Here is a 20,850-nt window from a genome sequence, read left to right on the forward strand (position 1 = left end):
GAGCTGTATATGTAAGTTTGCAGACGGCACTAAGGTAAGAGGCACCGTAAGCTGTGTAGAACTAAGCAGGACAGAGATTTACTAAGTGGGCATGATGGTGACAGATGGCGTTCCTTGTGGGGAAGTACGAAGTCATCCACTTTGGATCCAAGAAAGATAAATCAGAATATTTTCCAAATGGTGAGAGAGAAAAATTGTGGAGGAAAAATGGATTTAGGTGTCACTAAAAGCTAGTGAACAGGTACAAGAATTAATCAAACAGCTAATAGAACATTGACCTTTATCTCAAAGGGATTGAAGTACAAAGAGAGGGGTTTAGATGCCGAGAGATTGTTTCCACTGTCTGGAGAGTCTAGAACCAGGAGCATAGGTTCAGGGTAACGGGATCGGCCATTTCCGGACTGAGATTAGGAGAAATTTCTTTGCTCAAGAGGGTTGTGAATCTTTGGAATTCTCTACCCCAGGGTGCTGTGGATACTTCATAATTGAATATATTCAAGGCTGAAATCAATAGGTTTTTGGTCTCTAGGGAAATAAACGGAAATGGGGATTGGTTGGGAAGGTGGAGTTGAAGTCAAAGATCAGCCATGGCCTTATTAAATGGCAGAGCAGGCCAGAGGGACTGTGTACTCCTGCTCCTATTTCTCATGTTCTAATGCTTCAGTTGAATAGAGGCTTGGTCAGGCCCCATCTGGAGTACGCTATTCAGTTTTGAGCACCACAGCTCAGGAAATATACACTGGCCTTGGAAGGATACAGTGCAGTTCACAAGAATGATACCGGTTATTAAAGGGAGAAATCATGAGTGTAGATTGCATAAACTTGGTTTGTACTTCCTTGAGTTTAGAAAGGTGAGGGGTGATCTAATCAAGGTACTTTAAATTATTAAAGGATTCAATTGGGTAGATTCAGAGGAACTATTTCTGGTGGGGCAATTCAGGGCAAGAGGATATAATCTTCAAAATTAGAACCAGGCCATAGATATTGGGGCAATTGGAGCATCGTTACGTAAGGTATACGAATCGAATGCAGGAAAATGGAGTTGAAGTGCAGATCAACCATGAGCCAACAAAATGATGGAACAGGCTCGAGGGGCTGAATGGCCGACTGACAGTCATTGCTTTTGGTAACTGGTAAGACTGCTGAGCTGGGAAGCAATCAGTAACAATGGAATTATACCCAAAGCAAGGACCAGCTCCTTCAAGAGAGAGAGGAAGGAAAAGGAAGAACAAATCAAAAGTGTTACCAATACAGAAAATTAATGTAATAAAGACCTTCTTATCAGGCCTCTGAGAGGGATGAAAGAACATAATTCGGGTCATTTACTTAACAATGTTTTTTATTATCATTACTTCGTGAATTAAAATGCTGCCATTCTCTAATTTCTACATATATATTCAACAACATATATTGGTATCAAACACAAAATCGGTCGATTTATGGATTCAGAAGAGACAACATATTGATGTGTATTTGCTGTAAATATGTTTTCATGCATTACAACTAGAGAAAAAGAAATCTGTCCGGAACTTTCCATTTGTTTCGTTACGTGGGCCATACTGTTCAAAACTCTGGGCAGGCTCCACAATGCTTGACAATCTCTGACCATAATCATCACAACTCAGTTGAGGTCACACAATATGAAAACCTCGCCTTTGACTGTCGATTCGCCCCAATACCCGGTCATTTTATCATAGCTGCTCTGGGGCCTTCCTGCCTCCGCACTGTGGGCACTTAACTGGGTCAACAGTTGTCACTGAGATAAGTCTCCCTGTCTATTTTTACTCTAAAGTGGGACACTCCATTCACCAGTGGACTCTGGTACACAGTAAATTGGGACACTCCATTCAGATGTCAGTTACCGAGCTCAGATCTAGGAAAACCCCCCCTTCCACATAGTGTAACTGAATGGGACCATCATCTGAAGCGAGGATTCTCTCCCAAATTCTCTGAATACGAATTCAACGCTGTACTGCATCCCTCTCAAAGGCAACCCAGTCTACTACCGCCAAAGCTCCCAGAGCCTATCAAAGGGAGTCCTGTAACTGTATTGCCAGCTCCCAGGCCTTGCTAGAGGTCCCAGACCCTCTCAAAGTGAATTCAGTATCTGTTTAGCGAGAGTTACCAAGAAGTCCACCTCTAACCCATTTCAGTTGCCAAGCCAGTATCTCACCTTTTATTGTAAAGAATTATCTACTATCCTCCTATATGTGTATCTGATAAGTGATTATTTCCATCCAGTGAACAAATTTCAACAAACAAAAGGACTTCCTATCTACACAGACTATACTTGATCCTAAATGACTGCGGCTGGTAATTCTTGTTAAGTGAATATATTTCTGTCGAAATGAAACTTTTCTTGTTAGACCACATAATGTACGGGCACATTACTAAGGGTGCTGTGGTATGATGGAATGATAATATTCCTGAAAGTTGATGATTCGACTGTTGGAATATAGTCTGTCTCACTCGTCATCACATCCCTTCCATCCAGCATTGTGTAATGAACAGTGAGAAAGTTGAATTGATTTCGGCTGAAGCACTGAACCTGGGATCTGATTGTAAGACTTGGTAAGGATGCAGGAAAGGATCCCCTGGCCCAGTGCACTCAGTCAGCCTCACATTCCAGTGGACTCTGGCACACGGGATTCATCAAGCCTCACTTTGCAGTTGAAATCTGGTTCAGTGCACCTGCTAAACGGTGCATTCCAGTGGAGCCTCTGGACCACTGCACCATTGTGGAACCTCTGACTCGGTTCAGTCAATGAGCCTATATCTCTGGTGGATTAAGCAGGCCAGCCTCTCCCTCCAGTAGAAACTCCAGCCCAGTGCATTGAGAGTCCCACACCAGTGGGACCTTTAACCCAGTGCATTCAATCATCATACTTCATGTCATTTGTGATGAAGCTATCAGTAAATGAGATAGATCATCCAACCTGAGGAAAGTTGCCAAGTGCATACGGCAAGCTGCTTCAGGCTCAGAAACTTTGGGTTGTCCCAAACCCTTCAATTATGGCAATTATAACCAGTAAAACAAGTAAGAGTATATATAATATATATATATATATGTACATTAAAAATTTGCCAGATTGTTTAGAAATGAGGGTGAGCTGCAGAGAGCTGGTTTCGGGATTTGCTGCTTTTTTAAAAATTACCTTTCAAAGCCCTGATGCTGAACCTTATATGAAATTCCGTTGAGAAATTTCAATGCAATGATCGGAAAGTGTCCGACATTTGGAACTCAAAACGTGATGGCAAATTTTTAAATAGAGGATATCCCACTTTTAAAACCAGCAGACCAAAATTTAAGCAGTTCATAACCATAAGCTGAGCCCTGAGAATAGATTAGTGTGTGAAAACCACTCTCTGGTTTCTGTTAATGTTTTCCGTTTTGACTTTTGGGTGGGGTTAATCTCTTTAATCAGGGTTTTGTGCAGACAGAAATAAACCTGTGTGAAGAGCTAAGGTCCCGAGTGCAAAATGCAGTAGGAAGCAAGATGAGGCAAATGAGAAATTAATGATTAAATGAGGCCCAAGCTCAGGTCTTAAATTGGGTAGGTTATGGGAGATTTAAAGGAGGTATGGAGCTCCATAATGTTGAGTTATGAGCTGAAGACAGTTCACTAAGTCTCGATTTTGACACAGTGAGTTGTAGGATCTGCAATAAGGTATAAGACAGTTTATTTATAACTTAGAAGAAACAAAAAAGGTAATTTGAGAGGAGCTCAGTTATGTCCTTGATGTGTATGTTGGTACTCTTATTTATATATTATAAATCAACAATTAGGCTTTAGATGGACTATTGTGTCCAGTTTGGGCACCACACTTTAGGAAGGATGTCAAGGCATTGGAGAGGATGTAAGGATATTCACTAGAATGGTACCAGTGATGATGGACTTCAGTTACATAGAGAGACTGGAAAAGCTGGGATTGTTCTCTTTAGAGCAGATAAGTTTATGGGTGTCTGAAATTCTGAAGGGTTTTGATAAAGTATATAGGAAGAAATTATTTCCACTGGCAGAAGGGTGGGTAAGCAGAGGACACAGATTTGAAGTGATTGGCAAAAGAACCAGGGGGAGAGTTGGAGAATTTATTTTTGCACAGTGATCTGTTATAAGCTGGAATGTGCTGCCTGAAAGGGCAGTGGAAGCTGACTCAATAATAATGTTCAAAAAGGAATTGGATAAATACTTGAAGGGGAACAACTTGCAGGGTCATCGGGACAGAGCAAGGGGACTGATTGGCTAACTCCTTCAAGGAGCTGACACAGGCACGAGGGGCCGAATGGCCTCCTTCAGTGCTGTATGATTCTATTAAGTATAATGTTTCCATACGCAGTCAATTACTGGGAGGGTGTTGGTTCACTATATATTATCAGTCGCAATTAACTTGAAAATGGATCAAATATTGTTTAATATCTTCCAGCACTGCGAGCCAGTAAAACTTTGCAGTATCTTTCTTTAAACCAAGTTGTTCATGATAACAGCCTTGTTCCTGGTTCTACCACAAGCTCTGTAAAAGCCTATGGAAATCAACCTCGATTAATTCTATAAAGAAAATCTCCTCCCAAGAAGCAACCATAAGCAGAGACTGCACAGCAGAATATCCCAGGAACACAGCGTGTCCATAAATAAAGGTTTAGACACACAAATCGGAATGATTAGCGACACTGCAGTGGAACATCCGGTTTTCGGGAGACTGACTACATCACCAGTAGTCCATTCATTAAAACAGAAATCCAGTTTCCCTCACTTCTCTCCACCTTATGATGTGGCGGTCTCAGTGAAGAAGGTTTTCAATGAATCTTCAACAGTGCAAAGAAAACATCAGAATTCAAGCAATGGTCCCTCCCTCCACCTGTTCCATCTTCCCCAGTTTGGTTTTCAGTTTGATATAATATTGGGAACCCTCTAAACTACATAACTATAAGACCGGCATATTTACTTCGGCGATTTCGAGGTTGTCTAACTGCATGGCAACAGGGTCCAAGTTTCTTTAAAAAAAAGCAAAAAAATAGCAGAATTGTTAGCATGAGTTTAATTTAACAGACAGCTGTTATATCGATTGAGTCCTATTCAATAGGGTGAATTCATGTTTATTGGCACCTCTGAGACATCGTAGGCAGAATCTGGTTTCATCTCAAATGCGATGGTCTCCTCTTCTAGTTCCATTACTGTCCCCCACCGTCCCCTCCACAATCCTTCTTACTGCAGCCTGGGCCAGTACTGAGCCATGTCTTGATCACCTCCAGGAACCTGAACTGGGACCGATACTCCAGGGGAGATAAGTCCTGAGGAAAAAGATAAAATGCGGAAAAAAATAAATAAGCTCGCAGATCTCCAGTAACATTGATGGGTGCGAGAAAGTGCATTCTAATTTCTCCCTTTGTTTTTTTCAGTGATAATCCTGAATTAACCCCCTTTCATCAACCAGTAAATCTTTTACTAAACTCCCTCCCAACGCCTTGATTTTGAAGCACTCTATATTAGCTCCCCTTCCCCCTTAACTTTCCCTGCTCCAGTGAAAACAACCCCAATTTTTTGAGCCTCTCTTTTGCCTATCTTCGCTGATCCCTTTACATGGCTTCAATATCATTCCTATAATGATGCCGTGAATTTCACACCATACCCCAACGAGATCCTGAGCAACATCTTCTATGCTGCCAGCCACTAGGAGATGAGTAAGTGTATCCTGTATTATGTAGCTATCCTCCACTCACTGCATTTTGCTGAAGAAAGCATCCTGTTTTTATCAGGAGACTCTGCTGTGGTTTTGGTCATTTGCTGTAGTTTACAGAGACTCTTTTTAAATAGACTCTGTAGACTGTTTGCAGTAGTATGTTGTTTAAATAAACTCTGTAGCCTGTTTGTAGTAGCATATTGTTTAAATAGACTCTGTAGACTGTTTGCAGTAGTATGTTGTTGAAAACTGTAACTAAACAACCTTTCAAGACCAAAAAGTACATTAACATTGGAGCCACTTACTGGAGGTGGTGATAGAATGTATCCAACCCGGCCCGACCTGACCTGAGCCTGAATGCCAGACACATATCATCGGGTTCCATTCGGGTAGCTATGCTCTACCAGGTAGACTGTTTGCAGTAGTATGTTGTTTAAATAGACTCTGTAGACTGTTTGCAGTAGTATCTTGTTTAAATAGACTCTGTAGACTGCAGTAGTATGTTGTTTAAATAGACTCTGTAGACTGTTTGCAGTGGTATGCTGTTTAAATAGACTCTGTAGACTGTTTGCTGTAGTGTGCTGTTTAAACAGACTCTGTTTGCTGAGTAAATAGACTTTGTTTTTGCTGTAAAATAGACCGTTTGTTGTGAGTTCTGCCCTGCCTCCCACTCATTGGCTGTCAATAAACACTCTTCCCTTTGCTTTTTCCACGCCATTAAAGCAGCTCACAGCCTCCCTACTTCAACGTGTACAGAACCACAGAACAAAGGCTTGCACTACCAAATAATGACACATGCCACAAAGACATTTATTGAGGCTCTGCCATAGCTGAATAAGTAAATGCACATCCATTCAGATCATAGGGCCCAGGTTTGATCTTTGTCTGTATAGAAGGAAAGTCTTGCATTTGTATAGCACCTTTCCCAACTGCTGGATGCCTCAAATTTACAGCCAATGAGGTGCTTCTGAAGTGTAGTCATAGTTGTAATGCAGTAATGTGGTAGCCAATTTATGCACAGCAAGCTCCCACAAACAGTAACAGATAAACTATTTTAGTGATGTTTGTTGGGGGATAAATATTGGCCAGGATACTGGAGAGAGCACCTTTGCTCTTCTTCACAAAAGTGTAGTGGGATCTTTTACGCTTACTTGAGAGGGCATGCTTAATTTAACATCACATCTCTCCCTCAGCACTGCAATGGAGAGTTTAGTTTAGTTTAGAGATACAGCACTGAAACAGGGCCTTCGGCCCACCGAGTCTGTGCCGACCATCAACCACCCATTTATACTAATCCTGCACTAATCCCATACTCCTACCACCTGTCCCTATATTTTCCTACCACCTACCTATACTAGGGGCAATTTATAATGGCCAATTTACCTACCAACCTGCAAGTCTTTTGGCATGTGGGAGGAAACCGGAGCACCCGGAGGAAACCCACGCAGACACAGGGAGAACTTGCAAACTCCACACAAGCAGTACCCAGAATTGAACCCGGGTCGCTGGAGCTGTGAGGCTGCGGTGCTAACCACTGCGCCACTGTGCCGCCCAGTGGATCAGATTATGTGTTCAAGTCTGGAAGGGGACTTGAACCCACAAACATTTGAGTCAGAGCCATGGCAGAAGCATAATTGAGGCAGGAGTATGATTGCTACAAGTGGCTTAGCGGTCTTGAGTTCTCTTCCTGATGCTATTTATTGGTGTAAATGTGTGGACAGTGATGACCAACACAGGGACGTATGTGATGCTGCTGTGATGGAATAGCCTACTGGCACTCATCAAGTTGGTTCACACATGAAAAAAAACCACCATTTTAGGTGAAGAACCCGCAATCGTGCTAATGCCACAGATTGAACCCTGGTGAGAGATTACAAACTCTTAACGGCCGAGTGAAAGGTGAACCCGTTACCACGTTTGCTGCATGCAATTTATGGGCCTCACCTGTAGAGGAGCCTCCTGTTGAAGCCAGGGACTGTGAGTTCATGTGCGGCTGCATGTGCGGAGGAGTGTATGTGTCATAGCTCCGTACACTGACAGCTGGACTGGCCGGAATCATGCAAGAATATGAGGAGGTTTGACCTGGAATTGCCTGGACAGATTGCTTGAAGACAGAAGATAGCAAAAATTACCTCATGAAATTACCACCAACAACAACTTGCATTTATATAGCACCTTTAGTGTAATAATGTGTCCCAAGGCACTTCACAGGAGCTTTACCAAACAAAGTTTGACACCAAGCCACATAAGGAGATATTTGGGCAGATAACCAAAAGTTTGATTAAAGAGGTAGGTTTTAAGGAGTATCTTAAAGGAGGAAAGAGAAGGAGCGAGGCGGAGAGGTTTAGGGAGGGAACTCTGGAGCTTAGGACTTTAGCAGCTGAAGGCACATTCACCAATGGTGGAGTGACTGGAATTGGGGAGTGCAGATATCTCAGAGGATTGTAAGGTCACAGAGGCAGGGAGGATCTCACCCTCTCACCCTTAGAGAGATCACCTATCACAGACTCAAAACTCACTATTGCATGGAGTAGCTGAGGCGAGTAGCACAGATTCCTTAAGAGGAAGCTAGATACGCTCATGAGGGAGAAAGGAATTTAAGGATAGGGTTTGATGAAATAGGTGAGGAGGAGGCTCATGTGGAGCATAAACACCAGCATAGATCCGAAACTCCCAGCCACAATGGTTAGGTTTTCCCTTCCTCCATCTCCCAAAACACGTCCTGAATTTGCAGTTTGGAGAAATTCTGCCAGCACAGACATCTGGCTGGACTTTCAACAGGAAACGGCGGCCTCTGCTGGCCCTGGAAGCCACGCTGCTACTTTGCATGGCTCAGGCAATTAATTGCCTGTAGGCGTGGCTTTCCGCCCTTCTGAGGCAGGATGTCCCGCCTCCACGGGCTGTCGGCCAAATAGAGGGACAGCAGCTCTCCAGTACCAGCAATACCACTGGGAGCCCAGTGAGAAGAGCCATGCACCCCGACTCGGAACAGGTAAGCAATGGGGTCAATTGGCCAGGCCCTGGCAAGGGCTGGGGTAGGTCGATCTAGAGGGCAGGGGGATGTTCCAGCAGGGGGCTTCCATTCTGCTGGGGACACCCCACAGCCCGTGGTCTCCCCAAGTGGCGATGTGTCCAGCTACTGTTGATAGTATACCAGTATCTGCAGGAAGAGGCCCTTAAGTGGTCACTTAAGGGTTTTAATTGGCCTAAGGGCAGCTAGACCACCTGTTACCTCCCCTGCTGCTGGTAAGATAGGGAAGGGGACGGGCACCTCACCCCCCACAATCCCAACCGATTTTACGACCCCCGGCACCCCCCCCCCACCCTCTGCCTCCCAACCTGCTCCCAAGGGGGGCATAAAATTCTGTCCATGATTTATTTTGAAATGAGAAACAAAAGTGAAAGGTCAAGCCAATTGTGCAACACATCAGCAGGGCTGAAAAGAGTAGGTGAGCAGAAAATTAGATTTGGTAGAGTAGGAAGTTAAAGGTTATAAGTCAAGTTTAAATATAAAGTTCAACAGAATAGTTAAAGAACAAAAGAAAGAAAGAGGGAAAGAGAGAAAGAAAGAAGCACATATTGAAGTGCAGACACTGATGTAATGTGAGAATGTGACAGAGGAGTGGGTGAGGGAAATGGATGGAGAGAGAAGAGTAAAATTCGGTATTGGTCCCGTGTCAAAACAGTGGAACCGCCCTGTAGGATTTCGCAGTCCTTCTGAGAAGTAGCTGATTTTGGTTTGTTAACCCCATCTAAATTAATCCACATTCCCGCCTCCATCCCCATTGCCCCCCCGCCCCCGCAACCAAGGTGTCTGCTCATCCTCGCCAAAACTTTGGCAAATCAGCAGATCTCCAGGAGGAAGCAAGGAAATGGTCACTTTTGTTCATCTACGCTGTTTCTCCAGCAGTTTGACTGACCTTCAAAGTTACAACGGGAGATTGAAGGAATCCTGTGGGAATTCCAAGAAAAAGAACTTGGCTTTATATAACATGGTCATGTCCTAATCATTATATAAAGGGCATCGCTCTGTCCTAATCATTATATAGGTCGTGACATCTTAACCATTATAAAGGACCTGGTCATGTCCTCAAAATGTTCCAAAGCATTTCACAAGCAATGTTATTTCTGAACTGAGTGACCAGTATGTAGACAAACTCAGCAGCCAATCCGCATACAGCAAAGTCCTGCAAAGAACAAGATAAATGACCAAATAATCCGTTTTCGGTGGTGTTAATTGAGAAAGGACACAAGGAGCACTCCCGACTCTTCCTAAAATAGTGCCAACGTATCTTTATAACTCACTTAAACCACAGTCAGCCTTGGTTTAACATTTCACCTAAATGGCAGCACTTCTGACAATGAAGTACTCTCAGTATTGCCCCGAGGTGTCAGCCTAGATTATGCGCTAAATCCTAAAGTTGGGCAAAAACCCCAATCGCTCTCACTCAAGAGGCAACATTGCTACCAACTGAGCTAAATTGGCATTGCATGCAACATAGTGCAAGTGGTGGCTCCAACCATTAACATCCCACACCCACCTTGGTTGATCTTACCTGCAAGGAGAGATTATTTGCCATGGCAAAGGCTGGCATCGGTGGAAGCCCACTATAACTGTTTGTGAGAGAGGTCTCATTTCTGCCCAACATTGGTCCTGAAGAGAAAAAAAAGTCAATAATACCTCACTTTAACGGAGCCAATTTCAACAGGGACAGGAGTTGGGGTGGGCAAATGGCCTCACCAATCCTGGACTACGGAAGGAAGAAGTCACCAGGATTTCCATGCCCAATCGCCATGCAGTGGCATCTGCTGGAAAGTGCACATGTATGGGGTTTGGACAGGGAGAAGGCTTCACTGTGATGCTCCCCCAAGGACAAATAGCCCATCGACCTGCACTGCTTAGGCTCCCACTTGAAGAGTCCTTATTTGGCCATGGCTGCCAGGGTCACCCAATGCCTGTAAATTTTTCCCAAAGAATAGTAAGCAGCACAAAGAACAATGCTGCAAGGTTGGAGTCAGGGTTTATTACACATCATCAGGGGAGGGGTAATGGCTGGGGAAGGGGGATAAAGAGACAATGGTCTAGAAGAAACAATGATCCTAGGGTCAACAACTTGTAGAGTGTGGGGCTGGGGCAAGTGGCAACAGATTACGAACTCATAGTTATATCCTCATGTGGAACTGAACCCCAGCAAGAGGTGGTAGCCTGGGAGAGAGGGGAGGAAGAAAGACTTGCATTTATATACTGTTTTTCACAACCTCAAAATATCCCAAAGCGCTTTACAACCAATGAAGTACTTTTGAAGTGTAGTCACTGTTGTAATGTAGGAAACGCAGCAGCCAATTTGTGCACAGTAAGATCCCACAAATAGCAATTTGACAATGACCACATCAGCTGTTTTTAGTGATGTTGATTGAGGGATAAATATTGGCCAGGACACTGGGGAGAACTCCCCTGCTCTTCCTCGAAATAGTGCTGTGAGATCTTTTACATCCAGCTGAGAGGGCAGACGAGGGTCTTAGTTTAACATTTCATTTAAAAGACGGGAAAAAAGGGGCGGGGGGGTGGGAAGGTAGAGCAAGTTAATAAATAGACTTCCAGGGACATAAGAATGTGTTCAATAGACTAGGAGGTCGACCAGTTGTGTTATAATGACCTGTAGTGGCTGGCTGCGGAATCGACTGATAAAGTGTTGGCGAAAAGCTGCTATTGATGGGGACGTGACTCGGGCCACTACATGCCTGCCTCCTTTGATTGCGGAGTTTCTCTTCCCTCCTCCACTTGGCACGTCGATTTGAAAACCATACCTTGAGAGTGAGAAAGAGAAAAAAAATACAATTGCCCAGGTGGCTCGTAAGCATCAAGGGTTTTAAGGATGATGATAATGCAAAATGCTATGGAATTCAAATGCAAAAATCGTTTGAGAAATAACACATTTCAAACAGCAGAGAAGCTGTTAACATTGCCCTGTTATGAAGGCAGGACTGCCAGGAATAGTCTGTTCAATAAGTCGATACAAAGAAGAAAAACTTGCATTTATACTTCTACAATCTCAGGACATCTCAAAGCACTTTACAGTCAATGACGTTGCAATGCATGATATGCGGCAGCCAATTTGTGCACAGCAAGCTCCCACAAACAGCAATGAGGTAACGTTTTAATAATGTTGGTTGAGGACACTGGCGATAACTCCCCTGCTCTTCTGTAAGTAGTGCAAGAGAGGATTGACGGGGCCTTGGTTTAACACCTCATCTAAAAGGCGGCACCCCCAACAGTGCAGCACTCACTGAGTACTGTACAGAAGTATCAGCCTAGATTACGTGCTCAAACTTTGAACCCACACAGAAGCTTAGAGATGAGAATACTCCAATAAGCCAAGGCTGGCAAACAAGGCAGAATTTCGGACTGCATTTTCCTTCTGGGATCAGGATCCTGACGTCGGTAGGACTCTGGAGTTCCACCTCCGCACCGTGTCGGACTTAGACTCCCAACTTGATTTTTCAGTGCCAGTCCAATAAATGGCCAAAGGGCATGCTCTCCGTCCAATTAAGGATGGTGGGCGGGCTCTTGAGACTGGACGGCCAATAGGAGGCCCACCAGCAATGACAGGAAAGAGAGGGTGCCTCCATCTGTATTTCAGCCACTGCAGGGGGCCTGGCTACCAAATGGAAAATTCCAGTCAGTGCAGGAGAGGGGCCCTTAATTACCTTTATTGGCTACCCGCCACTTGTGGGCAGGTAGCCATTCCTCCGCTCCCCTCGCCCCTCCCCCAACTCCCCACCACCCAGCCTTTTTGAAACAGCTCGGCAGCGGGAAATTCCGGGCTCACCCGCCTCTGGTCCTGCCCCCATCGGGCTTCGAAATTCTAGTCCCTGTATTCAACAACGGGGTTTAAGGCACCAACTCCAGCTCAATTAGTGTCAGCTCTGTGACTGCTACTGAGTGTTTTACCTTGTTATAAGATGTCCCTGGGAACCTCAATTCTTTATCCAACAGAGGGCCCCAGCATCCCCTGGCCCCTGGGACCAGCTAACTACCAAGAACACTTCCAGGGCCTTAAGCAAGTTGCAGCACAGATGAGGCTCCAAGCCACCACTGGTTCACTTGTGGAACCCCCTCCCCACTGACACTGTAAAAATGAATTTTCCTTTAGGACAGTGGCAGTCACGCAATCCCAGAATTACAGGCCCACAGATTTTCCAGATGATTTCACCCTGCAAATTGGGAGTTGACCTACATCCACACTCTAAACATCCAAGCTTTAAAAGTAGACCGAATAGCATCTTTACTCATGAAAATGTGGATCTCCAATCCAACAATTTCTGTTAACCGCAGGTATTCAGTTGAGGCAAAGACGGGTATATGGAGTTAGATCACTGTTCAGTCATGATCTCATCAAATACCGAAACAGGTTTGACGGGCTAAAGGGCCTCCTCGTGTTCTTACGTTCCTGGCAGTCTCCAGAGATCAAGACACTTGTATTAATATTAATGGAGGGAGGGTTATACTATTAACATAACTAAACATTGACAGGTACAAATTGAATCAGATGAAGAGATAGTCGGCTTTCTCCATTCTAATAATGTGTGTTAAGCCCAAACACAACAGCATCGTTTGTGCCTCAGAATCAGAACCTATAGGGAACTTCATTTTGTCAGACCCTAGACTGCAGAAAGCTTGAGTTACTCTCAGCGTCTCATACCGACACAAATACATCACTTTTCCACTTACCTGTATTCTGGCTTCGGGCAGGTCGATTTTAGCCGCTAACCTTTCTCTGGCAAAGACATCTGGATAGTGAGTTCGTTCAAATTCTTTTAAAGAAAAATATGAAAAATAAATTTTAAAATATGCACGGCTGGCCAGCTGAGACTGTTTACTATCGTAAGGAAAGTGAAGAGTGAGGAAAGGCCATTTAAACCGAGGGAAACCCATCCCTCTACTGTCCAAGCTCTCATCATACATTCCAGATGTAGTATAGGAGCATAGACATTGATAGATGAAAAAAGACGAAGGTCTATTTAGTTTGCCTTCTACCATCCTGGTGGTTGCATAATGTAAAAATAGAGTTGTTGATTAAACATAGCAATCAATCTCTATCAAATCAAATAGTCTACAACAGATCAGACACAAGGTAAGGAAAACTCCACTGGTGAAGAGCTTTGGGAACCACAGATCCAAAGTCACCTGTTCTTCTCAAACATGCTAAACTCACCACACGTCATGTCTCAAATTACTCATGTACCTTTTTGTGCGTTTGATGGTAAAACAATAAGGTGAAAAGCAGAGTGTGAGAGTGTTTTATTGATTGTTGTGGCTGCTTTACTCCTCCTTGGTTACTGATCGGCAGTAAGGTATTTGTTAAGTAGATATACACACGTGGTGGATTCTTACCCTATTGCGTGTATGGTGTTTTACACTAAAATTAGTCCATGTGGCTAAAACAGTGTTGTCATAGCAACTCTCCATCCAGTCAGCAATTTCTATTAGTCAACATTGTGTTAAAGGCATTAGATTGTGCAATCCAGCATTGATCTATTGGAGTTGAGTCATCTCTGGTTACTGTCTCATTCCAGCATTACGCAAGCATATATGTTGTTTCCCCAATAGTAGGTCTTCCTGTCGCCTCCAGGCAGCAAGGTCACTCCTCATACTCGGACAGTGATTGTTCAGTAGGAGGTGCTCTTCTCCAACTTGTCAGTGGCCCCCTCCCCACTCCTCTCCTCTCCTGAAGACGGAGCTCTCTGCTGTAGGGGTGTACTCCATTTAAAAGGCTGGCAAGAGGTGATGGAAATGTTTCCATGTCAGGAAGGTCAAATGTCATGTCAAGATGAATTTGTAGCCTGCTGAGTGGATGGGGAGAGCCGATTAATTCCAGCTAAAACCCAAACATGCAGTGCTGGTCAGCCAGAGTGGGATGAATTAGGTACCCTGGCACTTTAATCTGAGTCTCACTAAACTACGGCTTCTAACTCCAATATGACATATTCCTTGTGGTTTCATCACATGACCTCCCACCTCCAACCATCCCATCCAATTAAACAATCTTTTCCCCTCACTAATTTTTATAATTAGTAAGCAAAGGTGTCCAAAGACTTTTTTTTAAATGACTCCATTTGTAAATGCTCCTATGATTTTTCTCCTGGGTTACTCACAGCAGGGTCCAGGAGATTAATCTTTAATTCCTGGAGACTCCAGGACAGTCCTGGAGGGTTGGCAACTCACAGACTCTACTGGAGCAATAAACTAAGAACAGACAAAACAATGCACAGTAACTTATATTTTGGTAATAACCATATGGGTAGTGTTGTAGGGTATTCCCAAGCGCAGAGGCACCTGCCGTAAATATCATAATGTTTAAATATTATTTGAGTAACCAGTAACATATAATCTTAGTGAACAGTGAGGAGGTTGCAAAGCACCTTGGGGCTCAGTTAACTTGACCACATTCCACAGGAGCTGAATAATCCAATCTCAAACAAAAGCTAATTAAATGAAAAGCAGACGTCCTTGTGGAATGCTGACAAAGGTACCAGCCTGTAACGAGGTTAAGATAAGGTGGGATGCGTTCATGAGAACCAAGGATGATAGATAAGGGGGAATGGAAAACATCATGAGTAATCCCCTATCTGTGTATGGGCTGGTCATGCAGCCCTTCTATGCCTAGTAACCGCTTCTATTGGCTCTAATTCTTTTCTTTTTCTTTTGGGCCTCCTTATCTCGAGAGACAATGGATACGCGCCTGGAGGTGGTCAGTGGTTTGTGAAGCAGCGCCTGGAGTGGCTATTAAGGCCAATTCTGGAGTGACAGGCTCTTCCACAGGTGCTGCAGAGAAATTTGTTTGTCGGGGCTGTTGCACAGTTGGCTCTCCCCTTGCGCCTCTGTCTTTTTTCCTGCCAACTACTAAGTCTCTTCGACCCGCCACAATTTAGCCCTGTCTTTATGGCTGCCCGCCAGCTCTGGCGAATGCTGGCAACTGACTCCCACGACTTGTGATCAATGTCACACGATTTCATGTCGCGTTTGCAGACGTCTTTATAGCGGAGACATGGACGGCCGGTGGGTCTGATACCAGTGGCGAGCTCACTGTACAATGTGTCTTTGGGGATCCTGCCATCTTCCATGCGGCTCACATGGCCAAGCCATCTCAAGCGCCGCTGACTCAGTAGTGTGTATAAGCTGGGGGTGTTGGCCGCTTCAAGGACTTCTGTGTTGGAGATATAGTCCTGCCACCTGGCTCTAATAATCAATGTATATAATATATAATTGTTGTGATTGGACCATGTCCAGCCGGGATGGGCTGAGTAACTGTTCGAAAATGTATAAGTATTGATGACTTTCCTTTGTTCGGTGGAGAGGCATCTGGACAGACCAGTGACCTGCTCCCCGCTGGCGTAACTAAATAAACTGTTTGACATTGGAGCAGACCTGAGTGTCGAGTGATTCTTTTAGATTCATTCCCGCTAACAATTGGGTCTCTGGGGTCCCTGATTACCTTTGAAGGGTCAGAGAAGAATGTTTGACAGCAGTTCCTGAATTGGCTACAGGTCTCGGTGTTATTTTCTTCAGAAGGTGGTGGGGGAGGAAGAGTGGGGATACAGCGTCAAGTTCAGTAAGAAGCAGGGCGAGTGTTTCTGAGCCCGATGCCTTTATCTCATCCCGAGTACCACAACAGTTATCCAGCACCCTTCAGAGTGCCCCAAGATGCTTGACAAGGGGGCAGGAACTGAGAGAAAAGGGAAGGTGCCACATTTTGAATGTCATTTGAACAGGGAGCTAGCAAGGGGGGACATTTTAAGGAAAGAATTCCAGAAACTCAGGTGCAAGGTGGTTAAAGGCTTTGCCATCAATGGCGAAGGGGAGGGAGGGCTTTGCAATGAAAATCAGAATCAAAAGAGAGGTGTGGGTGGGATTTCACAAGTCAATGCAGTGTAGGTCAGGGAGCCAGCAGAGGTCATCAAGGGCATAGAGAATGGGAGTCTTTACAAGAGCAAGATAAGTGTGAGAGATTGGAAAAGAGGGAGATCAAGGAACGCAGTTATAGATAAGACAGCAGTAAGATAGGTAGGGGAAAATTAGTAAGGCAGAATGTAAGAAGAAATAAGAGAAAAGCAAGAACAAGATTTGAAAGAAGGGACGAAGCAAACGTCTATCTTTATGACTCTGAATGTATGTTTGGGCCGGAATTTCTTCAGAGTCTCTGACTCCACCAGGATTTCTGCTGTGCTTCCGATTATATTATGGAAAAGTTACAGTGCCAAAACAGGTCTATGAAAGTTCCCAGCCTTTATTCATACTTAGGCTGACGTTACCTTTTTCCAAAGCCTCGATCTGATCCTGCGTGAATGACGTGCGGTTCCGCTGGAGCTTCCTCTTAAGCTGGAGTCGGATCTGGGACTCTTCGGAATCATCTCCATTCACGTTAACCCCGCTGCCATTTTCACCTCTGACCTCCAGCTGTTGGCAGCTGTCTACTTGGAAAAAAAAGGAACACAAAGCCAGCGTCATTGCGACACGAAGCTCACACAACCCTCCGGATAAGCAGAATACCTCATCTAAAATATATTAGGTCTTGAGAGCAAGATTACACGGTCAGAGGAATACAAGACCAGTAATTGAACAACAAGGACTTTTATCTGACAACTGAAAGGCAAGATGCTATTGTAGCAACAAAGGCTCAACAGCTAACAAAACTGTGCATTTCCAACATTTTCTGCAAAGCTGCTCTTTTCTCCTCTCCTGAACAATTCAGAGGTCATAGTGAGCTGAAAATTGGCTAGTGACAGTCACAGGCACAACAACACGAGTGCCTGGCGTCATAGGTGCAAAGAATAACTCGACAGTGGACCATGCAGTTTGCATATTCTATCGGCTAGAAAATCTCCCGTGGCCTTGCTCACTGTGAGTCAAGAAAAATAATCAGACCTAAAAGAAAGTCTTGCATTTATTTTGCACCTTTCACAACCACAGGACATCCCAAAACATTTTAAAGCCAATGAAGTACATTTTAAAGTATAGTCACTGTTGTAGTGTAGGAAACACTGCACACAAGGTCCCATGAACAGCAGTGTGATAATGACCAGATTATCGATTTATTTTTTAAATTATTTTTTAGGTGATGTTGATTGAGGGATAAATATTACCCAGGACACCGGGGAGAACTCACCTGCTCTTTGTCAAGATAGTGCTATAGGATCTTTTACAACAACCTGAGAGGGCTCAATTTAACATCTTCTGCTAAAGGCAGCACCTCCTCTGTACTGCGTTGGAGAGTCAGTCTCTGGAACAGGACTTGAACTTGGGCTCAGAGGCATTCATGGTACCCACTACACACCATGAAGAGTTATAAAATACATTTTATGTCTATGAAACAGATGCTCTCAAGTGACGTGCCATATAGGTTACCTGTACTTGCTTGCCCTGGTACTGAGCTTCCCTGGTACCAGCCTGGCCGTCCTCCCCAGCTCCCTGTCTGTACGTTCAGCATCCGTAGCTTGTCATACATCCCATCAGCTCCCATTGGATGCTCCTCGGTGGCCAGGGTGCGCAAGGCTCCGCTTGCAGACAGAACCTGAAAGAAAACAGGAAACAAGGCATTCAAACACCAGTCTAGTCAATGCATTCTGAACACAACAGGCTGGAATCTAATTGACAGGTTTGGGTGGTCTATATATAGAATAATGGATACCCAGGAGTGAATTAGAAGCTGGAATATAATCAAAGATTTTGGATAGTTCATATAGTTTAATAGATATTCGGGAGTGTGCGATAGGCTGGTATCTAATGGAGGAGGTTAATGAGTCTCATATAGAATAGCCAAGACCCAGAGTGAGTTACAGGCTGAAACATGAGTGATGGGTGCAGTTGATAAGACTGCAGTCTCAATGAAGATTTAGTCAATTTTAAAACTGAAGCTCCTGTGATTTTTGTTATCTTGATCCTAAAAAGAAACAATAGCTTTGATATAATATCACTGTGTGCAAATTGGTAATGTAAGGTAATCGGAAAAAGAACCAGAAGGGAGATGAGGAAGACAAATCGCAGTGAGTTGTTATGATCTGGAATGCACTGCCTGGAAGCAGATTCAACAGTAACTTACAAAAGGGAACTGGATAAATATTTGAAGGGAGAAACTTTGTCGAACGACAGGAATAGAGTAGGGGAGTGGAACCAACTGGACAGCTCTTTCAAAGAGCCAGCAGAGCCCCAATGGGTCAAATGGCCTCCTTCTATGTTGTAAGATTCTAACTATTTTATGACACGTTATGCAGTTCATCAGTGAGGAGCCTATTTACTATTATGTTTGATGTTTGAGATGCCGAAAGCCACTGCACTCCAAGCTACTGGTACATGACAGCATCAGTCCTTCTCTCACCTCTAGCCTTCAACCTCTCCTTCACAATATTTTTTGTCTCTATTTTATTGATATTCCTACAATCGCTGAAACTCTAAATCCCTTTTTCTTATTTCTTCCAGAGTCTTAATGAGCCATCCAAAACTCCCTATGGCTTTACTGCGTCACGATCAAGATCAAGACCCATCACACCAGCTCTTATTCTCAATCATTCCTTTTCAGAACTCAAAGCTATAGAACTCCCGACACATAGTTTTCCCTTCCCTGTACAACTCAAGCTTGTCACCATCTTCCTTGTCCTCATTTCCTTCCCCGCACCACCCCCCCCACCCCCCCAGAACTCCTTTCCAACCTTGGCAGCGTCCTGAACTAGGGGCTTTGCCCCTTAACTCAGTAAGAAGTATCAATGATTGTGTCAGAAACACTCGGGGGTTGGCTGCACGGCTATGAAACTAGCATTGTGAATTGGTCACATCTTATCAAAACAGCTCCCCCTCCCCATCCCTTGATGTTCATTTCCATTGGCAATCCACCCCTGCGAGTTTAATGAGAAATAATCAGCTGTTTGGTATCAGTATAAGGAAGAACTTGCATTTATATCACGTTTTTCACGTCAGGATATCCCAAAGCACTTTACAGCCAATGAAGTACTTTTGAGGTGTAGTCATTAATGTAATATGGGAAAGACATCAGCCAATTGTGCACACAGCAAACTCCTACAAACGTCAATGTGATAATGAACAAATACTTTTTTTTTGCGATGTTGAGTGAGGGATAAATATTGGCCAGGACACCAGGGATAACTCCCCTGCTCTTCTTTTATGTCCACCCAAGAGGGCAGACAGGATTTAACACCTTAGGATACAGAGGGTTGCTACTAAGACGGGAGAGAAGAGGTGAAATTGAGCAAAACACTGAAAATGCAGAACAAAAGTCCGTTTACTTACCTCAGTCATGAGATCAGTGAGAAAAATATTTGCAACCAGGAGATTAGACAACGTAATGACCTCAGTGATGTAACCTTCAGCAGACAGACAACCATAAGGATAGGCGATAAGCTTTCTGCCAACTTCTGACTCTTCTCTGCAGGTCACATGAATAAGTGGATACTGGGGCCTTTGAAGCTGGAGACAGACAAGCGATTAAGGTTAAATTTGTTGATTATTCCTTTTGTTAAAGTCAATAAACAAGCAAAAATTCTTTCATTTAAACTATTATCATTCCCCCTTTCCTTTCCCTAGATGATGTACAGGTACACATAGCCTTCCAGTATCTTACTTAAGAAGCTAATTTTCATGTTTGAAAATTCAGTGAACCTCAACAGACTATTCGACTGGAACATCACAGTCAACTCCGCTGGGGTTCCCAATTCCAGTCATTAAACAGTGACTGTTGCTGGTTGACAAGAAGTTATGGTGTGCTTCTCACCTCAACACCTCCCACTCTCCTTCACACCTCAGCATGAGTCACTGTATTCATCACAGAGGAGGAGAGAAAATTTGGTGGGTGGAGTGGGGGAGACATGTAATTTATACCCAAAGACAATGCATAATCTGGTAATTACAGTAGTCAAAACAGATTATCCACAGTTCTGCATTGAGGGTCCCTTTGCCAATGAATGACCAGAACTCATGCACACCTCTCTGCTAGTTAATTTCACATGAAGAAAAAGTAATTAAAATGAACATTATACTAAAGGCTAATGGAATGTTGGCCTCTATCTCAAAGGGGCTGGAATATAAAAGGGATGATGTAATGCTTCAATTGCACAGCGCATTGGTCAGATCCCATCTAGAGTACTGTGTTCAGTTTTGGA

General features: G+C 44.0%; 1 protein-coding gene across 2 annotated transcripts; it reads right to left on the bottom strand.

Moving 5' to 3' along the window:
• Window positions 1-1,371: 1,371 nt before the first annotated feature.
• pax10 (paired box 10) lies at window positions 1,372-20,156 on the bottom strand. Of its 2 annotated transcripts, none has more exons than XM_068019633.1 (8): window positions 19,982-20,156; window positions 18,086-18,251; window positions 16,993-17,151; window positions 13,412-13,494; window positions 11,337-11,487; window positions 10,236-10,333; window positions 7,624-7,783; window positions 1,372-5,290 (listed from the first exon to the last, which is right to left on the bottom strand). In XM_068019633.1, exons 1-8 carry the CDS (start codon window positions 19,988-19,990, stop codon window positions 5,205-5,207), a joined length of 912 nt encoding a protein of 303 aa, XP_067875734.1. In that variant the 5' UTR covers window positions 19,991-20,156; the 3' UTR covers window positions 1,372-5,204. The 2 variants fall into 2 exon arrangements, with proteins under 2 accessions (XP_067875734.1, XP_067875733.1); XM_068019632.1 differs by having other exon boundaries at window positions 16,993-17,154.
• Window positions 20,157-20,850: the final 694 nt, after the last annotated feature.

This window comes from Heterodontus francisci, chromosome 41 (genome assembly GCF_036365525.1).
Source record: "Heterodontus francisci isolate sHetFra1 chromosome 41, sHetFra1.hap1, whole genome shotgun sequence".
Taxonomy (NCBI): Eukaryota; Metazoa; Chordata; class Chondrichthyes; order Heterodontiformes; family Heterodontidae; genus Heterodontus; species Heterodontus francisci.

Excerpts from the sequence above, each read along its gene's own strand:
- pax10 (XM_068019632.1), bottom strand. Across the intron at positions 10,334-11,336 it reads TCCGCAGCCAGCCACTACAG|GACCAATGTTGGGCAGAAAT; the intron begins GTCATTATAACA and ends TTTTCTCTTCAG. Across the intron at positions 5,291-7,623 it reads AACAGGAGGCTCCTCTACAG|GACTTATCTCCCCTGGAGTA; the intron begins GTGAGGCCCATA and ends CTTTTTCCTCAG.